Here is a 20,530-nt window from a genome sequence, read left to right as displayed (position 1 = left end):
GGTCATTTGCGTTGTTTTTTTTGGCACGCACCCTTTTTTCTGGCGTGTTTTTTTCAAAGTTATCCCCTGTGATCTGCGCCGGCGTAACTGAGTTAGGATTTTTCTAGGTGAGTTTTTTTTTATGTCTGCGCCGGTTTTCACAATTTTTCGCAGTTTGGCCAAAGATTTTTCCTCCGAGGTCGGCATATCTGGCCACTCCTGAAAAACCTTCTGGTGAGTTCGCAGAAAGCAGCGCACATTGACAAATCGATGCTGAAAGAAGCCATTGTTTTTAATCGAAGATTTTGGAGGGAGTCAAGAACACACTCAAAAAAATCACTAAAGTTCAACTTTCTTTTACCTGTCAACGTAGTAAATGGAAGATTTGGGGATTTCAGAAGTTTTCTTATTACATGCTACCACCGGACGCCTTCAAGCAGGGCTGGAGGTCGTAGCTTTGGGCAGCAGAATCAGCCCCGCGCCCAGACACGGGCTCGGGGCTCAGCTGGAAAACAAGCCGGGGAAGGAAGAGAGAGAGAGCGCGGTGCCGACTGATCGCAAGCCTTCTGCACTCAGCGCGGGGACGAGGTGCCGATCGGAAGGCTTCTTAAGACTGCAATGAGTTTTGGGGGGGGGGGGGCTTATGCACACTGAGCCCAGGGAAGGAGGTGGCGATCGGAAGGCTTCTGATGACTGCAGATTGCAATGAGTTTGGGGGGAGGGGAGGAGGAGGAGGACAGGGGTTGGGGGAAAGAGAGAAGGGGAGAAGTCACAAGACTGCAATTAGTTGGGGGAGGGGAGGAGGAGAAGTCTCACAACCTGGGATATGATCCATCCATACAGACCTTGGTGAGAGAGAACAAAGAACCTGTCCTGCCTGCTTTCCTGCCATTTTGAGCTACTTGCAAAGGTAAAATTTAACTATAGGGGCAATACTGACAATGCCATACCTTGTGCAAGCCTTCTGCATGATGGTGCTACGTAGGAGACAATAGATTCGACGTCATCGCATGAGGAACATCAGAGCCCGTAGGGTGCTGGGCAGGAGGCCTTACCCACTTCGGATATACTGAGACAGGCATTGGTCTCTGCACCTGAGTGATGCAGACTGTCAGAAGGTTGCATTTCCGCAAAGAAGTTGTAACTGAGATCTCTGAGTTGGTGAAAGCAGACCTGCAACCTAGAAGCGTCAGGAGGACTGCTTTGTCAGTTGAAGTAAAGGTTACAGCTGTACTTTCATTCTATGCCTCCGGCTCGTTTCAAGCTACAACTGGGGATATGTGCACCATCTCTCAACATGCAACACATGTCTGCATTCGTCAGGTGACTGCTGCACTATTATTGGAGGAATGACTATATAAAGTTCCCCATGAACGCCCAGGCAATGCGTGACAGGGCTATGGACTTTCCAGGATTGCTGACTTCCCAAAGGTACAGGGCTGCATTGATTGTACCCACATCACCTTGCGAGCACCTTTGGAGGATTCCAAGATGCACAGGAACAGAAAAGGCTTCAACTCCATTAAGGTACAGCTCGTGTGTGACGACATGCATCACATCATGTCAGTTGATGCAAGATACCCTGGGAGCACCCATGATGCGTTCATTCTACATGACAGCGTTATATCTGCCTTATTTCAGCAGCAGCCAGAAGGGCAGAGCTGGCTACTGGGAGACAAAGTGTACGGCCTCGCCAACTGGCTCTTTGACACCCCTACGCGTAACCCAGACAGAAGCTGACTGGCAATACAACATGTCGCGCATTGTGACGCGCAGCACCGTAGAGAGAACCTTTGGCATCTTGAAACAGCATTTATGATGCCTGGACCATTCCGGAGACTACTTGCTGTACTCCCCTGAGATTGTCGGTCAGTTCACTGTTGTGTGCTGCATAACTTAGCCATCATGAGGCAGCAGCAGCTGGTAGTAGAAGACACACCTGCGGTGAGAGTGGCTGATGATAATGATGAGGAAAATGCAGATGACGAGGAAGCCATGCAAGTACCTGAACCCGAAGCACGACGGCGGAGGAGGATGGGCCATCGTGCCCCTTTAACGATTGCTCGAGCCTTGCGCCAGCAGTTCATCTGTGAACACTTTGCTGCCAGAAGGCTCAGCGACAACTATTCCAAATAGACCATGTTTACTGTTTGGACATGTTCCGTAATGTGTTGTGTTAATGGAACAAATGATGGAAATGATTCTTGTTTACTTCAAAAGTTGTGTTAATAATGGAACAAATGATGGCTATGATTCAGATTTAATGTAAAATATATTTTATTCAAAAGTTTAACAGTTGTTTGTACTTAACTAAACTTTAATAAAATTATTCTTGTATCAAACTTTAATATTTTCAGTTACGATCACTTAAAACTCCAAAGATCACTTAAAAACTTTAAGATCACTTACTAACTTTTAAACCTGTAAATTTACATAACTTACAAAAATCTTTTAATTTGAGAACAACAGTTAAAACAGTAACAACAGCAGCAAAGAAAGGCTGCACCCATCTCTCCTCCACCTTATTCTAAGACCGCCTGCCGCGCTTGTTCTTGGTTACGCCACCACCCCTGTCTGCAGGCAGTGGCGGTGTTTCTGGGGTTGGTACCCAGCTTATTCTTTCTAAGATCTCGGGTAGTGCGCAGCTGTTGAGGGGAGGGGAGGGGTTGGGGGGTGGGGGAACGGCAATGTGGTGGGCCCGGCTTTGGACTCTTCAAAGGTTGGTGTGAGGATTGGAGTGGGAGTGGCAGTTGATTCTGTCAATAGGCACGGGGTCTGGGCGTGTTCCCTTATTGCAGCAGCTAACTTCAACATGCCGTCCCTCATGTGCCCTAACAGTGTCTCAACTACCTGCAACATTCCCTCCCTCGTGGTCACTGACATGGTTCCCATTTCTTGTGAGATTGCTGTTACTTCTCCCAAAAGTCCCACTATCTCAACACCTACCCCACTGATTGTGTCCAGGAGTGATCGTGTAAGGTCAATGCTCTCCCCACTCATTGCCATCATCTGAAGCACATCTGTTAGATCCTGCACCTCAGGAGAGTGTGGTCTAGCTCTCCTTGCCCTCCTCCCCATGGGTGTGGCTTGCACCCCACCACTGGGACCCGCTGCCTAGGACGGTGGGGCCCTGGGTGTGCCTTGCTGCACCACACCACTGGGACCGCAACCTCGGAAGGTGTGAAACCATGGAATGTCCCACCAGCACTCAAACCACTAGTCACGGAAGCGGTAGTCACGGAAGCGGCTGTCACCGCAATCAGCGACACCTCCTCCAAAGTCAGTAAAACATTGGGGTCTTCATCCAGCTCCATCCCCTCCCCTCCCCCTCACTCCCATGTTCTTGGTCTGGAGGGTTGGATTCGAAGATGTTATCCTGTTCAGGTTGGTCCTCGTCTGAATTTTCTTCGACATCGTCTGGGTCGGCCTCAAGTTCTGCAAAATATAACAGAACACAGACAAATGGTTAGCAGCAGAGAAGGGGGCAGGGTGGGTGGCATAATTAGGTTCACACAGTGCAGGCCAGGCAGCAGGCTGATTTGAAGGACCACAATGAATGATAGCACATTGCATCAACCAAGGTGTAGCTGACGGAGACATCCCCAGGAACCGAAGCATGGCTAGCCCGCGCAGTACTTAACATTTAGCAAAGCCAGACTGTGGAATTTACAGGACTTAACATCTCCCTCAAGTGTGGGCCCAGCTTGTGCAGTGGTGATTGCTTTTCTCCAGGCAGGACCCATCAAAGCAGCGACCCTCTCTTCCAAGGGTACCAGTGGCTGCAGATTTGCCGGGTCTCCTGTTCAGGTTCTTGTTTGATCATTTGTTGTGTGCCACTTTCCTCTGCAAAGATGAAAACATAACCTTTTAGAAAGGGTGTCTTTCTGCTGGGTGGGTCATATACAGATGGTCACATTTACAATTGCAATTGCATTGAATAAATGAAAATATTACTTGCACTAACTACTTGACCACGGTCCTGCCACTTTTTACACTGACTTCCACATCTTGTGGTGGTCACCATTGCACAGTAATCTTCTGCAACTTGGTTCCAGTGTTTCTTCATTTCTTTGGGTGGAACTTTTATGTGACCTCTGCTGGTGTCCAGCTCCTGCCATCTGTTTTCAATCACCGTAACTAGTGCCTCCACTTCATCCTGCAAGAAATTTTTGGTCCTTGCACAGCGTTGCATGTTGTACTGCTGCAGCTTCGATTTTTCCAATGCTCTCACACAGCACTCCTCCTCACACACACAACTGGCTCTTTAAAAATGGCTGATTGCCAACTCGGAGCTGTACTGCGCATCCGCGTCCATTGCAACGACGTCAAAGTCACTTTTTTTGTCGCGCATGCGCAGAAGGTGCCGCATGGTTTTTTGGCGCAGACAGCAGGCTCCACCCCTGAGACTACTGGACATGCTGCGCAGCGTCAAATTCAAATTATAGATTGGAGAAACTTTGACAAAATATTTCTGCCGCATTTCTGGCCTAGAAAAACGGGCGTAACTCTGGCAATACGCCAGAAAATGGGCTTGGGCAAAATTGAGCCCCTAGACTTGTGTTTAGCTTCAAGTTAAAACAAACCAGTGTTGCTGCACGGGTCCTGGGACTTTATAGATCATGGAAGTAGAAGACCAACTGCAAAACTGCCCATCTGACATCATGGCATAATTTTTTATGCATGTTAAACTACATGGTTTCCACGGATTCAATTAAGATAGACTTTACTTCTGTAGTATGTAGAGGGTAGAACTCTTGAGGAAAGATAACCTTGCAAAGTCGGGATCTTTTGTGTTGCAAATAAAAGTACTGTAGGCATGCTGAATGGAAATGTTGGTTTAATTGATATACAGCTTAATTTCCTTTATGGGTAGAATTGGTCAATGATGTTTTTCTACAGTAAATTCAATATAGTACATCGTAACTGTGTTTTCAATTTTTTTAAATTATTCATTTGCAGGCCCCTTGTAATTCAATAACTGAAGCCAAATGCTAAAGGAGACCTGGAGTAATGTGTTGAAAGATACAGCAGTGCTGGTAACTGTTTGCTATGATGACCACATCTGCTGTGCACTCCACCTGAACACTACAAGTGAAGTGTTTGATTTCAACGTCAGTCTGCAAGGTATGCTTCTTAATTTTGATGTTTTATAGTTCTCTTTATTTGCAGTTCCAGATTTTGAGGTTAGAAGTGTTGATAAGAATTTGAATGTGTTGTGCATAATATTGCAAAGGGAAGATACAAATTCAATAACTAAAAGTTTGTTAAAAGAAGTCACAGAAAATTTACCTCTTTGTGTTTTAATCTGCAATTTGGCAACAATGGTCTTGTTATGGAGAATGTAATCGTACTCTGAAGTGACCTCAAAATATTGCAAATTCACGGTGGATAACACTACAGAGTATTTAATACATATTTAAAATGCAGTATTTTCAAGTAATAACTACATTGAATTTTCAATATAAATATCAAAACACAGTGGAAGTAATCCTTATGTAACCATATTTTAACAGGAAAAACATCGACAGTGGGCACAATTATCTATGCTGAATCATTCTAATCTGTATTTAATTTTTAATGTAGTAAAATCTCCTATTTAAGCTACTTGGGTTGTTAATCTTGTACTGTTAGCAGTGAGAGTGTGTGTGTGTGTGTGTGTGTATCCCTATCTGTTCTTGAACAATAACTTACAACTTCAAGTGCTTAAAATCTGATTTTCTTTTTTTAAAGCAAATGTCTTGAACACCAAACCAAGCATGTGACCTTCAGGTGGACAAAGGGTTCCCTTCATTAATGGGTATTCAGAAAGCCATCCTTTGTCTGTTTTGTATCGCAATAAGCACAAAGTACTGAGGTAACTATTTTTGACAAAGTGGTTACTTTCATTGAAACAAAAACAAAATATGTAGATGCTGGAAATCTGAAGAAAAACCAGAAAATGCTAGAAATACTCAGCAAGTCAGGCACATCATCTATGTGGAGAAATGAAGATAACGGCCGAGAATTTCCTGCAGCAGTGATATTGGCGACAATTGCTTAAGTTAGACCATTGTGCGCCGCGATGCACCAGTGGCGAACTTACTCTTAAAATTTACTAAGAATGTGATTTGAATGCACCACAGTGAGGATAGTAGGAATTCAGGGAGCTCAGAAGCGGTGCCACCACTCAGAACTATATTCTTTTACTCACTGATTTTCTCATTATGGTGGCTGGTTCTATGTTGAATTTAGTCACAAAGAAGGAGGAAGATTAGACTAAAAGTTTGGCTTTGTTGAGAGTGCCACAGCAGCTACTGAAAGTATAACATTTGGGTGATTTTCACTGTTAAACTAGACTGGTGCTATATAGTTTTTGGTCCTATGATAGAGAAAGAGATGTTGAACAGAATTTCAAAACCGTGGCAGTTTTCAACTACTATTGCTTGGCCGTTTAGGCAATTACTTTTTAAGAATCTATTGTGTACGAGAGTCAATTTGAACCCAGTTATATTGCTCCAAACACAGTCTATAACTTTAATTCAGCAATAATAAACAATTCAATTTTACATTAGTTTATCTTAATTTTCTGTAACTTTATATAACTTCGAAGTGAAATTTGAGAATCAACTAATTCTTCTTCCATGTTAAAGTCATTTGTTACTTTGTCCTGAAATTTTTTTTTTACCTCGGGAAGTTTGTATCCCATGTTATTACGTTTTTAATTTCTCATTATAGTTCTACAACAAAAACTATAGCTTAAATTCTGAAGTCCTATTGTTGTTTCCTTAGACGTGCCAAAACATGGGAAATTCAGAGAGCCAGAATGATAGTGAACGAGCATTTTCTGGAGATGAACGTGCAGGTCTGGCGCGCAAACATATGTCTCGATCACTTCGTATTCCATCTAAAACCTCACGAAGAGCCAGGCCTGCCTCTGCAGTCAGGATTACGCACAGAAATTCTGAAACTAGCACAAAATCTAGTAGCACTCCCAGCATTCCACAGTCACTGGCAAGAGATGGCCTGGACAGGGATAATCCAGGAAACCTTAATAATGCTTTGGCAGAAGACTTTACTCATCCCTCCTGGGTGGGTAGAATTGGTAAAAGTGTTAGGCCTGTGTCTTACCATACAGGCTCTTCAGTTTCCAGTGCCAAACAGAGAAGTACTGTGCAAACAGTACATTCTAGGGATGAACTCGATATTTGTTTGGACAAGCATATTGTCCAGGGTATACAGCATTTTGATGAAATAAGGTTGGACTCAGTTTCCCAAGCAAACGTTGGAGACCTGCATCCAGTTACTGGAAATGGAACAACTGTTTTAGAAAGCACAAATATCAGAAAAAAACGATCCAAATCTGCCGACATGTGGCGCCAAGATAGCATGGAATTCTCCTTATCCGATCTTAGTCAAGATCGGTTAACCAGCACAGAAGATCTGTTGGATAATACCGATAACAAGGAATATGAGGAAAGTAGATTAATAAACAGTAATTCCATGGATTTGGAACAATTGAGTGGAAGCCAACGTGCCAACTCTCTAAATGAACTATATGGTTCAAAACTAACTGGTGCAAGCATGATCAGGACACGGAGAAATAGATTTATGACATACTGTCGGAATTTGAGGGCCCATTCACATGCTACAATGCAGCCAGAAAATACAAATACAGTGACATGGTCTGCTGGAGGAGATGCAAGTGTACCTTCATATGTTGCCTCTACACTCCCCTGCAGGAAGTCCCATTGCCTTTCTGAAGGAGCTTCTAAAGGACGATTAAGCCACATTAATGATCAGAACAGAACCGTGCATGTCAGAAGGTCCAAAACAACACAGGTAATTCATTTTTAAATAGGATAAACGTAATTTAAGCTTTTATTTGGTAATTAAATAGTACAGTAAGTGGTACAGGTTAATTTTAGACAATTGTCTGATTATGGGTTTTAGGTCAGCATGTGTAAAACAATGTTCTGAAAATGAAGAGGTGTCATTTTATTTTTGTCTTTTATTTAGCTGTGACCAGAAAGTTCCTCAAATATATTTTTTTAAACAATTCAATTAACATTTAACAGTATGATTACAGCTGTGATGGGCTTGTCGGAAAAGCCATCTGTTTTTTCTTGCAAGCTGCAAAGCATTACCTCTGGCTAGTTTGTTAAAGTACCATACCGATGGGCACCAACAACCTGAAATGGTTTTCTAGAATACATGTGATCCTGAATAATGTGTGCTACTTGGCTGCTGTACGAAGCTTATTTCATGTACATAAGATGATCTAATCGCAACAACTTTCCAGGATACCATTGACAGTTTAATAAGAAAATGAAAATCAAAAGCTACTTGTACTCTGCTTGTGAGTTGTAAATACTGCAGTTACTCACTGTGAAAGCTCCTAAACTCCATACATTAGCAATACAAAAAAGTGAACAACTTCATTGTTGCTAAACAACAGTTCAAAAAAATAAATTTGAAACCGAAACCGACACGAATCTTAAATAATCATCACCCAAGCTGAGGAAACCGAGCTTCTTCCAACTTCCTGGGTGCTGCTATATATTACCCATTCTTTGTTCTTTGTGTGAAGAATTTCCTGACATCAGTCCTAAAATTGCGGTAGTTTAATCCACTGTCACCTTGTCCTAATGACATAGTTTAATTATGTCCCTGATTTACTTTCTTGATTCAATTTACTATCATATATAACTGAGAGCCTTTTACAGTGCCTCCTTTTTGAGACTGAATAGCCCAAGTTAAAACAGTTAACGTACTGTAAAGACATCTGTTTATGTAACCACAAATACATTGATATGCACACTCAATGGGGGTTATTCTAGAATATACTTTGTATTCTGTTCGGTAATTCAGATCCGTAAAATAACAAGCTTCTTGTGGACAATATGCTTGGGTAGAGCACTGTCGCAATGTTGATCATTGCTGGGGAAAGATCATTTGAAATTAATTGTATTTGTAAAATCTATGACTTCACAAAATTACGGAACATTTCCAAGCAGCACAAAACAATGCCAGCTGAAAGTTTTAAATTTTGTTTCAAATTCTTCCAGGTATATGAGTATATCATTTGAAGGCATCACCCACTTGTATTGAAATATAACCAGTAATCGCAAGAGAATTGCATCCCTCACAGAATGGCAAGATATCACTGCAGCCATGCATTCCTGAATCACTCTCAGTTCTCCACGTCACTGTCTAAGCCAGCAGTCGTCATATATATTTCTTTACAACAAAAATATTTGTTAAAAAAATATGTTTCTGTGGCTTATCCCCAAGCTGAGTACATTCCTTCTCACCCTCCCTGGATAATGTGACCAACGTTTGTCTGATTTTCTTTCTTCTATTTCCTCTCCTGGGATGATGGCTCAAGCTAGGTCGGTTAGTTTAACATCTGTAGTGGGGAAAATGCTTGAAGCTGTCATTAAGGAAGAAATAGCGGGACATCTAGATAGGAATAGTGCAATCCAGCAGACGCATCATGGATTCATGAAGGGGAAATCATGTTTAACTAATTTACTGGAATTCTTTGAGGATATAACGAGCATGGTGGATAGAGGTGTACCGATGGATGTGGTGTATTTAGATTTCCAAAAGGCATTCGATAAGGTGCCACACAAAAGGTTACTGCAGAAGATAAAGGTACGTGGAGTCAGAGGAAATGTATTAGCATGGCTCGAAAATTGGCTGGCTAACTCTCTGCTTTCTATTAGGGATAAATGGGTCCTTTTCGGGTTGGAAATCGGTGGTTAGTGGTGTGCCACAGGGATCGGTGCTGGGACCACAACTGTTTACAATATACATAGATGACCTGGAAGAGGGGACAGAGTGTAGTGTAACAAAATTTGCAGATGACACAAAGATTAGTGGGAAAGCGGGTTGTGTAGAGGACACAGAGAGGCTGCAAAGAGATTTAGATAGGTTAAGCGAATGGGCTAAGGTTTGGCAGATGGAATACAATGTCGGAAAATGTGAGGTTATCCACCTTGGGGGGAAAAAAAAAACAGTAAAAGGGAATATTATTTGAATGGGGAGAAATTACAACATGCTGCGGTGCAGAGGGACCTGGGAGTCCTTGTGCATGAATCCCAAAAAGTTAGTTTGCAGGTGCAGCAGGTAATCAGGAATGGAATGTTGGCCTTCATTGCGAGAGGGATGGAGTACAAAAGCAGAGAGGTCCTGCTGCAACTGTACAGGGTATTGGTTAGGCCGCACCTGGAGTACTGCGTGCAGTTTTGGTCACCTTACTTAAGGAAGGATATACTAGCTTTGGAGGGGGTACGGAGACGATTCACGAGGCTGATTCCGGAGATGAGGGGGTTACCTTATGATGATAGATTGTGTAGACTGGGTCTTTACTCGTTGGAGTTCAGAAGGATGAGGGGTGATCTTATAGAAACATTTAAAATAATGAAAGGGATCGACAAGATTGAGGCAGAGAGGTTGTTTCCACTGGTCGGGGAGACTAGAATTAGGGGGCACAGCCTCAAAATACGAGGGAGCCAATTTAAAACCGAGTTGAGAAGGAATTTCTTCTCCCAGAGGGTTGTGAATATGTGGAATTCTCTGCCCAGGGAAGCAGTTGAGGCTAGCTCATTGAATGTATTCAAATCACAGATAGATAGATTTTTAACCAATAAGGGAATTAAGGGTTATGGGGAGCGGGCGGGTAAGTGGAGCCGAGTCCACGGCCAGATCAGCTATGATCTTGTTGAGTGGTGGAGCAGGTTCGAGGGGCTAGATGGCCTACTCTTGTTCCTAATTCTTATGTACAGTATAGTTCCATGGATGGCAAATTCTCTCTTTTATATCACTCAAGTGCTTCATTTCTGTTCATGGTCAATGAATGTCATTCGGCTGTTTGACTGTAGGGGCCACCACGACTGAGCCTGATCCTGCCCTCACTTTTCATTCATCTAGGTGCACTGCCAACAGGATTTTTTTAATAGCAATCTGGATGGAGCCTTTATGGTCTTTTTTCGCCTTCCTCTATCCCACCCCTTAGTTTGAGATCCTGAGGTCAGTTGAAATGCCCCTGAGCAACCAGGTTAACTCAGTGAAGAACAGGGGATTGGAAATGGGACCATTGTGATCAGCATCATTAAATATCACAATGTAAGGCATTTAGCTACTGAGCTAATAGATGGGACAGTCACACAAATGTATTTATTTTAATTTGAATGCATTGTGTAATTGGCATATTGCATAGTGTGAAGTAACCTACAGTTTCATTCACTTATGGAATAAACATTCAGCTTCATCTGCAATTGTCTTCTTGTACAAGAGGTCTATCCATAGTTCCATGCATTTGCTATTTCCCAAGTTTGATTTTGTCCTGTGTCCCAATAACAGTGCATTTATTTAGTGTTCCTAAGTGAAGCTGTATAGGACGCCAATCAAAATTAGAACGTTCACACTTCTTTTGCATGATTGCATACTGTTTATTACTGAGAACGGGAAGTGATTGCGACATGAAATCTTGTTTGCAATAGGGAACTAGAGCTTGGTAAACCCAGTGGTAACATCCTGGTCTTGCAACCCTAACTATGATGGTAGGTGACTTTTACAGCTCCGAACGAGTCATTAAATTATTTGTGTATTAGTATCATGAGATAGTTATTCAAAGTATTATTTCAACTTAAGCCTGAGTGTGCACACTACTTTTTAAGGATAGAAAGTCTTGGAAATTGGTGGAATATGGAAATTGCATATTTTTATGTCTGTAGGTTTGGAGTAAAACTAATGCTATTGTAAAATGAAGTGTGTTACAGCCTTTCATTTCTTTATCATATTCCACATGAAAATGTAGTATTTATGGAAATCTGTCGAGAATGCGTCTGAACATCTTGCTGTAACAGCAACCACAATGGCTGAGTTTAGCAATAAGCCACCCAAAGCAGAAAGTCCCAGGTTCCATTACTGGTTTGTAGGACGAGTTTATATTGGCTCTAGAAGGGTAAATTCAGCTGGAGTTTTCGCTTCTGATTACTTTCCAATAACTTCTGGAAAGTGCACCTGTGCAGATAGTTGGCTAAAATGGGATTGCAAAGCTACTATGGTGAATAGCCCATGATATTTGCTGCCCATGAAGAACAGTGACTTGGGAGAGGTGCAGCAGAACTATACCTCAGCAACAGTCAGTATATTCAGGTAAAGAGGGGACAAAATTAGCAAAAAAATCCCGTGTCACTACAGATTGTAGCAGATTCACAAACCCTTGTCATCACTGACCATCTTCATGATGTTTCAGTTCTCCAAATTAAGAATGTTTTTTGGGGAAATAGAATTATTGAAACATTGGAGGAGTGAGGGATATTTAAGTTTGATTTCCCCCCTACTTTGTTGATTTTCTAATTGGCATTGTGTCACTATGTAGGGACCGTGAATAATAACCAGGTTCTTTATGCGATGAGGGGGCATTGGAGTGGGGGATTTCTCCAGACTTTTCTGGTGCATCTTCTGGAAGATGGTAGTGGCAATGGTAGAGGCTTAATAGCAAATTACCTGAGTACTCTTGTTTCCCAGGTGCGTGGCCTGAGAAAATAAATGGAGCACAATTAAAGTAAATAACTTCGTAGTTGAGGAGGAATGGCTTTCAATAATATTGTTCAAATCTGTATCCTCAGGAAAGAATAGAGGGCTGTGATGATAGGCTTGAGAATAGACTCTGCTGAAGTAACTTGTAAACTTTGTAAAGAAGTGGAAGATAAAATAAATGTTGTTGAACCTGTAATTACTACAAATTTGTGTGTATTAGCTTTGTATTTAGATTATTTTGTTTTGTACTTTTCCTCTCTTAACTAACAATATACTAGAGAAATCAACTGACCAATTGTAGTTGTATCTTTTTGTACATGTTTTTACGCAGGATGTTACTACAGGAGATGGAAGTGAATGTGCAGATAGTGGTATTGATGGTGCGACAACAGATAATGACCGTCTTTCCCGCTATTCCAATATTACCAGTTCGATATGCCCTCCCCCCACTTTTAATCGCGGGTTAATTGGTAATGAGATTGGTTCAGCAGGTGACGCACTTCGCCAGGGGGTGTATGAGAACTTTAGATGTACATTGGAGTCAAATGTCGTCAACACAGAGAATCCAGAAGAAGCCGAATCAGCCTTGAGTGACGAACAAAGTAGTGGTACCCTCAGTTCTCCAGGACAGTCAGATATTCAAACTACAGAGCAAGGGTCTGTGCGAAAAGCAGGCTCACTTGCTGTGAAGAACTTTTTAGTCCACAAGAAAAATAAGAAAGTGGAATTGGCCACACGAAGAAAATGGAAATATTATTGGGTATCATTAAAAGGTACAGTTCAATTTCTATTGATCTCTTTTTTTTAGAAAACCCATTGCATGAATTCTTAACTATGAAATGAAGCTAAATGCTGCACACAATAAATTGTGCTTTTCTGTTTGCTATTGATGGTATTTCTAATTGTAAATATTTTAGTATCAGCATTCTGAAATAAAAGCTACTCTACACTCACTTTAGCTTTATTCAAATGTACTGCATTCTTCAAAAAGCTAACACTTATCTACTCGTAACTTGCTAGATTCTGGGCTGGATCATCCTCATGCTTATTGCCTGTTTTTGGATTTAGGCATAAAACAGCGGATAAGGTGAAGGAGAGGCATGGCACCAAATCTCTGCTGATCCTGAAGGGTTTTACAATTTTCTTTCACTCTTATTCATAATCACTTGCAGTGCCTGCCTAAAAACCTGCCCTCAGCCTGCAACTGGTGAAAAAAGTGTACAACTTCCCTCCTCCAATGCCAATCACCACTCCCTCAAAACAGCGCCTCTATTAAAGTGCTGTTACAGGTTGCTAGAAATGCTGGCAAATCAAAAGTGCTGGATGATGGCCACTTTGATCTTTTATTTTGCTGAATGGAACCATTAACTGTGAAAGCCTATCGTCATGAAATTATTTGAAGCTGAATTTAGGGGCTGGTTGGATCCTTGCTGAAGTTGAAACCTTGATTTTGGCATTTTTGGATCCCTGCACCTATTGCCTCACCCTAGCTATATGCCCTTTACCTTATGTCTCTGTTTTGAGGAGGGGATGATGAGGTTCAACAGGAAGCACTAAGGGATGCGACTTTGGTAAGGCAGCATAGATGCTATTTAGCATTAACTCACAGATACCTACTTCATGAGGTATGCCAACCCAGGGCCTTTCTGAACTTGTCAAGATGCCAATGCATCAGAAGATTGTACTTCCCATGGGAGACCCTAATATAGTTATGCTAGCTACAGATCTGGAGCCGACATCAAACTGAGCTACAGCACTACCAGGAACCATCTATCACAATCAGTCAGCGTCAGACACTCAGTTTCTACTTACATAGTATTTACAGCAGAGAAATAGGCCAGTTGGCTCAACAGGTCCATACCTGTGCAACAGTTGACATGGCCTATGTCATATTGGTTAATTGGCAGCCCACCGTTGTATAAAGAAAGTAACAGATGCCCTGTTTTGCAGAACAATCTAATTTATCTCTTTCCCAATGGACATAGCTCATCAACACGAAAGGATAATACAAGTTGATAGAGTGGCTGTGATTTTCTCAAGTTCAACTATAGTTGTACATGTCCCCTATATTGTGAATTTTGTGGATTTCCTTCCCTCAGTCCTAAGATCCAGGCTTTCCTTTTCCTTATTTCATCAATAGGATCTCCATTGCGAACTTAGTGAATTTTGAAGCTTTGTAGCCCAATGATCCAGCCTCTGGGATCTTCTGCTACTTCTAAATATTTAGAATGGCTGCCCTAGAACTTCTTGCTGATGCAGCCACTTAAACACTGCAACAGCACTGGATTTCACGTCCAGCCAGAGGGAGATTACCAATAGAGGGCACAAATAGCACAGGGTGACTGCCTGGAAGAATGTTGTCAGGTGCTATCAATGGCACCTGACAATATTTCTTTCCATAGATAGCGAGACATGAGGAGTCGACACATGGTAAAATACCTAGCACCAATGTGTAGCAGCAGGTACTGATGGCAGGGACAGCCGTGAAGACAGCTCACTGGAGGGCATGGTCCTCTCCCAGCTCTGCTGAGGCTGACACAGATGCAGACTTCATGGGCCCAGTCATGAAAAAAACACTGCTAGCCTCACAGGTGTTTAGAAGACCTGCCAAGGAGTTTCAGCACTATGGCTGTCCATGGAGGAGTCTGCTTCCAACCTGTGTGGTGGCATCTCGCATGGCGCCAGCACTCTGCAGTCTACCCTGGAGAGTATGGCCACCTCAAAGGATGCTGCAGCAGGCCCTAACAAAAGCAGTCAACGTCACCGTCCTTTTCAGAGTTGGTAGAAGCTCAAACGGCTGCCATCTAGGCGCTGGGCTTCACCTTGGAGAGACTAGGGACATTCTGTAACGTTAAAGGCACTATATAAATATAAGTTGCTGTTGTAGACTGGTGAACCGAATAGATAGGGACCCTCAAGGAGTCATTCATCTTTTGCAGTCTGTTCTTTTTCTGCAGAGTGATGGAAGTAATGAGCTCCAGTCCCGTGGGAGTGGCAGTGGTGTGATGGGAGCAGAAGTGTTGCCTTTTCTCAGGATATCAGCATCCCTTCAGCAATGGTTACCATGGTGCCAGCAAGTTAGCTAGGCCAGACTATCACAGCAGCAACCAAGGTGCAGACATTTGCAGCTGGGCCCTCACAGGCCCGAGCGTGCAGAAATTACTAGAAATCGCTGAGCCACTGTGGCAAATCCCTGAGCTCTCTCCTGTTGAGGCCGTTGGGGAAGGTGATGTACTATTGAGCTTTGGTGAACGAGGCATTGGTAAACCTTTTAATGCAGCTGTGTACTCCACACTGGGAGATGCAGCAGATGTCCCCTGTAGCAGACTGAAAGCAGCCATTGATGAAGAAGGCGGTGATGACTTTTTAACAACCTCAAGCTAAGCATGCTCCCCCATGTCCAGCAGGCAGAAGGTCCTGTTTTAGGAGGCTGCAGAGGTTTGAGACGGTCTGCTTGGTGAAGTGCAATCTTCTAAGTCACTGCTCTTCAGATAAATCCAAGGAAGGGACTCTTGGCCTGTAGACACTGCGCTGAGAATGACCTGTAAGTTGCTATGGTAACTGAAACTGCTGCCCCTTTTCCACCAAGTATTCCTCCGTCCAGAAGCAGTGATAACACTCATGACAAGCACAGAGAGTTTACTGAGGGCGATGGGGTCCGGTAGCTGGAAACTCTCTTGGCAAAACAGACAGCAAATAGATCCTGTTTCTATATAAGGGACGATTTTCATTCCTATACTCCAGTGGCAACAAGACAATGTAGGTGGTTCAAATAGTGATTGTGCACTTCCTTCTCTGTTCCCAATGTGCTCCTGTGTGCTGTCATTTTAACGGCCTGGTTTTCAGCAGCTTTGGGACCGCATACCGCAGGCAGGGGCCTCATTAATATTTAAATATTGGGGTCCTTTGATGCAATTTTACCTGCCGATCAGTGCCAGATGCACCAGTGAAATCTGCCGACTAGAAGGCGCAGGGCCAGAAGAAGACCAGCATTTTTTTGTTTATTTCCTTGTGGAGCCAGGAGGAGCAGGCGTGCTCCTTTAGGCTCTGCAAGAAAACCTTGGGTCTCCTCTGCCACAGGGTTCTCTCCCACTCCCCTGACCGTGATCACCTCTTGATTGCCCTCTCCCCCCACCTCCTGCCCCTGTGAACCACTTACCCTGTGCCAGGCACTATTCCGCTGGGGTTCAGTGGGGATCCGACTTAAGACATAAAAATGAGGCCCGGGAGTTCATATCTTCCAGGACTCGGACTGTGGGGGCATGAGTGGTTTGCTGAATGCACAACTGCTGCCTGGAGTTAAAATCCAGGCTACAGGTTCCGTGGCTCTGAGACACTAATCCTGCCAGGTTGTACTGGTGGGTCAGCCATTGGGCTTCATTTCTCCCAATTTTTAGTTGAAATGGGGTTGGGGTCCAAATTGTGTCATAATATATTCTTGAGGTCCTTCCCTATTTCTCTCAAATCAAAAAACTGCATGGTTAAAATGGCGACGGCGGGTGCACGTGTGGAACTAATCGGGAAGCCCGCACCTGCTATTTTAACCCACATGCCCACCCTGTTCCTATCTGGTGTACAGGATTAAAATCTGCCCTATATAGATCAGGAAAGTGCGTAGCACTATTAGTGTAAAGCTATTAAGCTGATCTCAGCTGAAGCACTATCCAAAGTGCTACAATTAGCCTCAGTGCCTCTGGGTGGTGGCCAAAGTTGACCAGGGTTCGTGTTCCTGATTGCCATCCAGTGCCCCTGCTGGAAGTGTGCATCTTTGGATAAAAGGTGAGGATTGGATCAGACTTAGCTGTGATGTTGTGGAATATTCTACTGCTATTCACCATCAAGGCTGATGCCTGAATAATGGATGAGGTACTGGAGGGTATTCCAGCAAGCAGATCAGATCTTCGTGAGAGGAGGGTGAAAATTGACCAGGAAACATACATAAATCTAAAAAGTGCTTGGCAGCTATCAATACATCATCGAGAAAGTATGAAGCTCTTAAAAATACCTGTCAGTTTTCCTTATAGTTTAGAACATTGTGTAGAAAAAAAGTTAATGCATGAATAATTAATGTCAATTAAATTTAATTCAGAACATTATTTCCCTTTTTCAACTTTAGGCTGCACCTTATTTTTTTATGATGCAGATGGGAGATCGGGAGTAGACCATAATAGTGTACCAAAGCACATGGTTTGGATTGAAAATAGTATTGTTCAGGCTGTGCCTGAACATCCAAAGAAAGATTATGTGTTCTGTCTCAGTAATTCCCTTGGGGATGCATTCTTATTTCAGGTTTGTAGCCTATTATTTGTCTTTCTGGTATTTTTCATTTTAAATGTTCATCAACAGATTTCTAATATTGTAATATTACTGTCTCAAGAAAATGTATTATATTTACTATATTTAGTGCGTCTCAATAACTAAACTGGTACAAGTAGATTTTTACACTTGTTACTGAAAACAAAACAAACTGCATATATTTTAATACAGAATGTTTTGACTGATTATGTGTTGAATTTGAGTTGTCCTTCCTTGTGTATTTTTGCCCTGGATTCATCCAGCCTGTTCTATCCATGATTATCCAACTAATTTCATAGCTGCAAACAGACTTTGGACTGAAAAAGTTTATATGTGAATTTCTTCACATTAACCCTTAGGTTGCTATGGAATTCCAAGGTGCCTTGAGTGACCAATAAAGTTTTCAGTTCATACACAATGGCACTGAATTAAATCCTTTTACAACAATAATGTACACTTGTTTTAAGTTTAAGCACTTTGTTAACAGTTTTCCTGAGCCGCTGGGATCTGATTGTTCCATTTACGAGGTAGAACCTACATTGTAAAAACTATTCTTTGATAACTGACTCTTAAGATTCAAATTTCAAATTAATGGGGCTTATTATGAATATGAACTTGTTACAGATGTAACCATGTCAGATTTTTTTATTGGCTGTGCCAACTTTTCATATATGGGGGTAATTTTACCTTCCCAAAACAGGTGGGGTAAAAATGTGAAACAGGAACCCAACCCGCATACTTCCGGCTTTAACAGAGGTGGGATGAGGGGTGGGTGACCAATCCACTCTCGGGAAGCGGGTGGGTCGGTCGGTGAAACTTATTAAGGAGGCTGCGTGCCTTCATTGTAAAAGTGTTGTTATTTTTAACCACTGTGGTTCGGGTTTCCCAGGCCTAGGGAAACCCTGCAGGTAAAAACAGGCGAGAAAGGCTGGATTTATGAGAAAAGTGCCTTCACAGCACTGCTTCTGGGCTATGAGGAGCAGGTGTGTTTCCTCCCCGCCCAACAAGCAAACCTGTAAAACAGCCTTACACCCCCTCTGATCTCCAGCTCTCCCTCCGACCCCACCCATCTCTTTCTGATCCCCCTGCGATCTCTTCCAATCATTCTTTTAAACCCCCCCCCCCCCCCCAATCTTTGACTCTCCTCCAACCCTCCCATCTCAGCCCTGGCCTCCGACCACTCACTGATCTCTCCCAAACCTCCCCCCCCGCCCCACTCCTGACCCCCTCCCTGACCCCCAACCATGTTCCAGCTACACGCCCCCTCCCCCCGGCCACCCCACCCTGCCCTGGTGATTTCTAACCCCAACAACTATGAAACTTTCCTGATCCTATAGCCTTTTCTGGAGGCTTCTCTGCCCGACAGGCAGCCAAGCCTGTCAATCAGGCTGGCCTCCGGGATGGAAATCTGTTTAAAAAATAAACACGCTCACCATGCCGTTAACACTGCAAGTCGTTCAGGGAAAACCGCCCTTCCAGGTTTCCCGTCCATAACTTCCCCACCCACCCCCCCCCTCCCCGCCCAGCCCCAGTAAATATCGGGGCCAATGTTTCATTGTCATAAAGGAAACACAACTAATTATAGAGTTGTAAACAAACTTTGGATCATCCCAAAGCGCTTTACAGCCAATTAATTATTTTTGAAGTGTGGTCACTGTTGCTATGGAGGCAAACGTGTTAATTAATTTGTTCACAGCAAGGCTCTACAACAGCAATGATATAAATGACCAATTAATCCTTTGAGATAATGCTTAGGATGTTGTGGACAAAGTTAATACTCCTATCTGGGTTATATATTTAAGTAGACTACTAGAAAATATGCTTTACAAACATAATTTTATTCTGAAAATCACATTTTATATTTGGGAAAAATTAAGGAACCAAAAATGTGATATTTACCAAAAGTCAACAACTTCTTGAGTGGCTATTGAAATAATCCATTTAACTCAACAAATATTACCATTTTAATGCTGAGAATTGGATCCATTGGTCGACTAGGAAGCCTTTAATATCTGATGTAAAATTATATTTAAATTTAAGTGTACTCTAATTACTCTGGTATACTGTGCATGCATGCATATCCAAAATAATTTTTCATAGGAATGTGAATGAGTTTGTATTTGAATTAAAAAGTAATTAACAGATACATTGTTAAGTCAGCTATAGCAGTGAGCAAAACAAACTTGAATGTATCTTGTGTGATTAATTTCTGCAGAAGTGAACTGTTGAACTTGCCCCATTGTGGTTTGAATTGTTAAATCAAAAATGCATAAATAGTGAAACCTACCATAATTGATCTTTTTGAAACTGCACTTTCACAATTTTTATAGTTTGGTGGCCATCTTTGGCGAGATTCCCACAAGAATTACTGTTACATATAGAATGCCTCATAGTACCACTGCGCCCCCCGCCCCCCCCCACTGTTCCATTGAGTTGAGCGACCTACTTGTTAAAAATAGTCTGTAGGCTGTCTTTATATTATACATAGAAAATGCTATGACGACATCTGAAAAGTGAAAGGTTGGTTTACTGTATGGATGTGTTAGAACTGAACTCTTCATCAGAGGAGTCTGCACTGGGAACATTAAATTCTCTCTTCTCTTTTTCAAATGTTGACATATCTGCAGTATATTTCCAGCATTTTCTGTTTATATTTCAGGTTTTCTACATTTGCATTTTTCTTTTCACCTTTGCATTATGCAATATTCCATCATGTTCTCCACATATG

At 42.5% G+C, this 20,530-nt stretch overlaps 1 protein-coding gene across 2 annotated transcripts in view; it reads left to right on the top strand.

Moving 5' to 3' along the window:
• Positions 1-20,530, top strand: part of LOC139276003 (rho guanine nucleotide exchange factor TIAM1-like) — a 421,871-nt gene that overhangs the window by 146,357 nt on the left and 254,984 nt on the right. For both annotated transcript variants that reach the window (XM_070893321.1, XM_070893322.1), the window contains exons 3-7: positions 4,939-5,103; positions 5,710-5,833; positions 6,748-7,797; positions 12,839-13,280; positions 17,624-17,796. In XM_070893321.1, coding sequence (XP_070749422.1) covers positions 6,760-7,797; positions 12,839-13,280; positions 17,624-17,796 — 1,653 coding nt within the window. In that variant the 5' untranslated portion in view covers positions 4,939-5,103; positions 5,710-5,833; positions 6,748-6,759. The remainder of the gene's footprint in view (positions 1-4,938; positions 5,104-5,709; positions 5,834-6,747; positions 7,798-12,838; positions 13,281-17,623; positions 17,797-20,530) is intronic.

Source organism: Pristiophorus japonicus, chromosome 11 (assembly GCF_044704955.1).
Source record: "Pristiophorus japonicus isolate sPriJap1 chromosome 11, sPriJap1.hap1, whole genome shotgun sequence".
NCBI lineage: Eukaryota > Metazoa > Chordata > Chondrichthyes > Pristiophoridae > Pristiophorus > Pristiophorus japonicus.
Note: the sequence above shows the minus strand (reverse complement) of the source record. Positions and strands in the feature narration are given on the sequence as shown.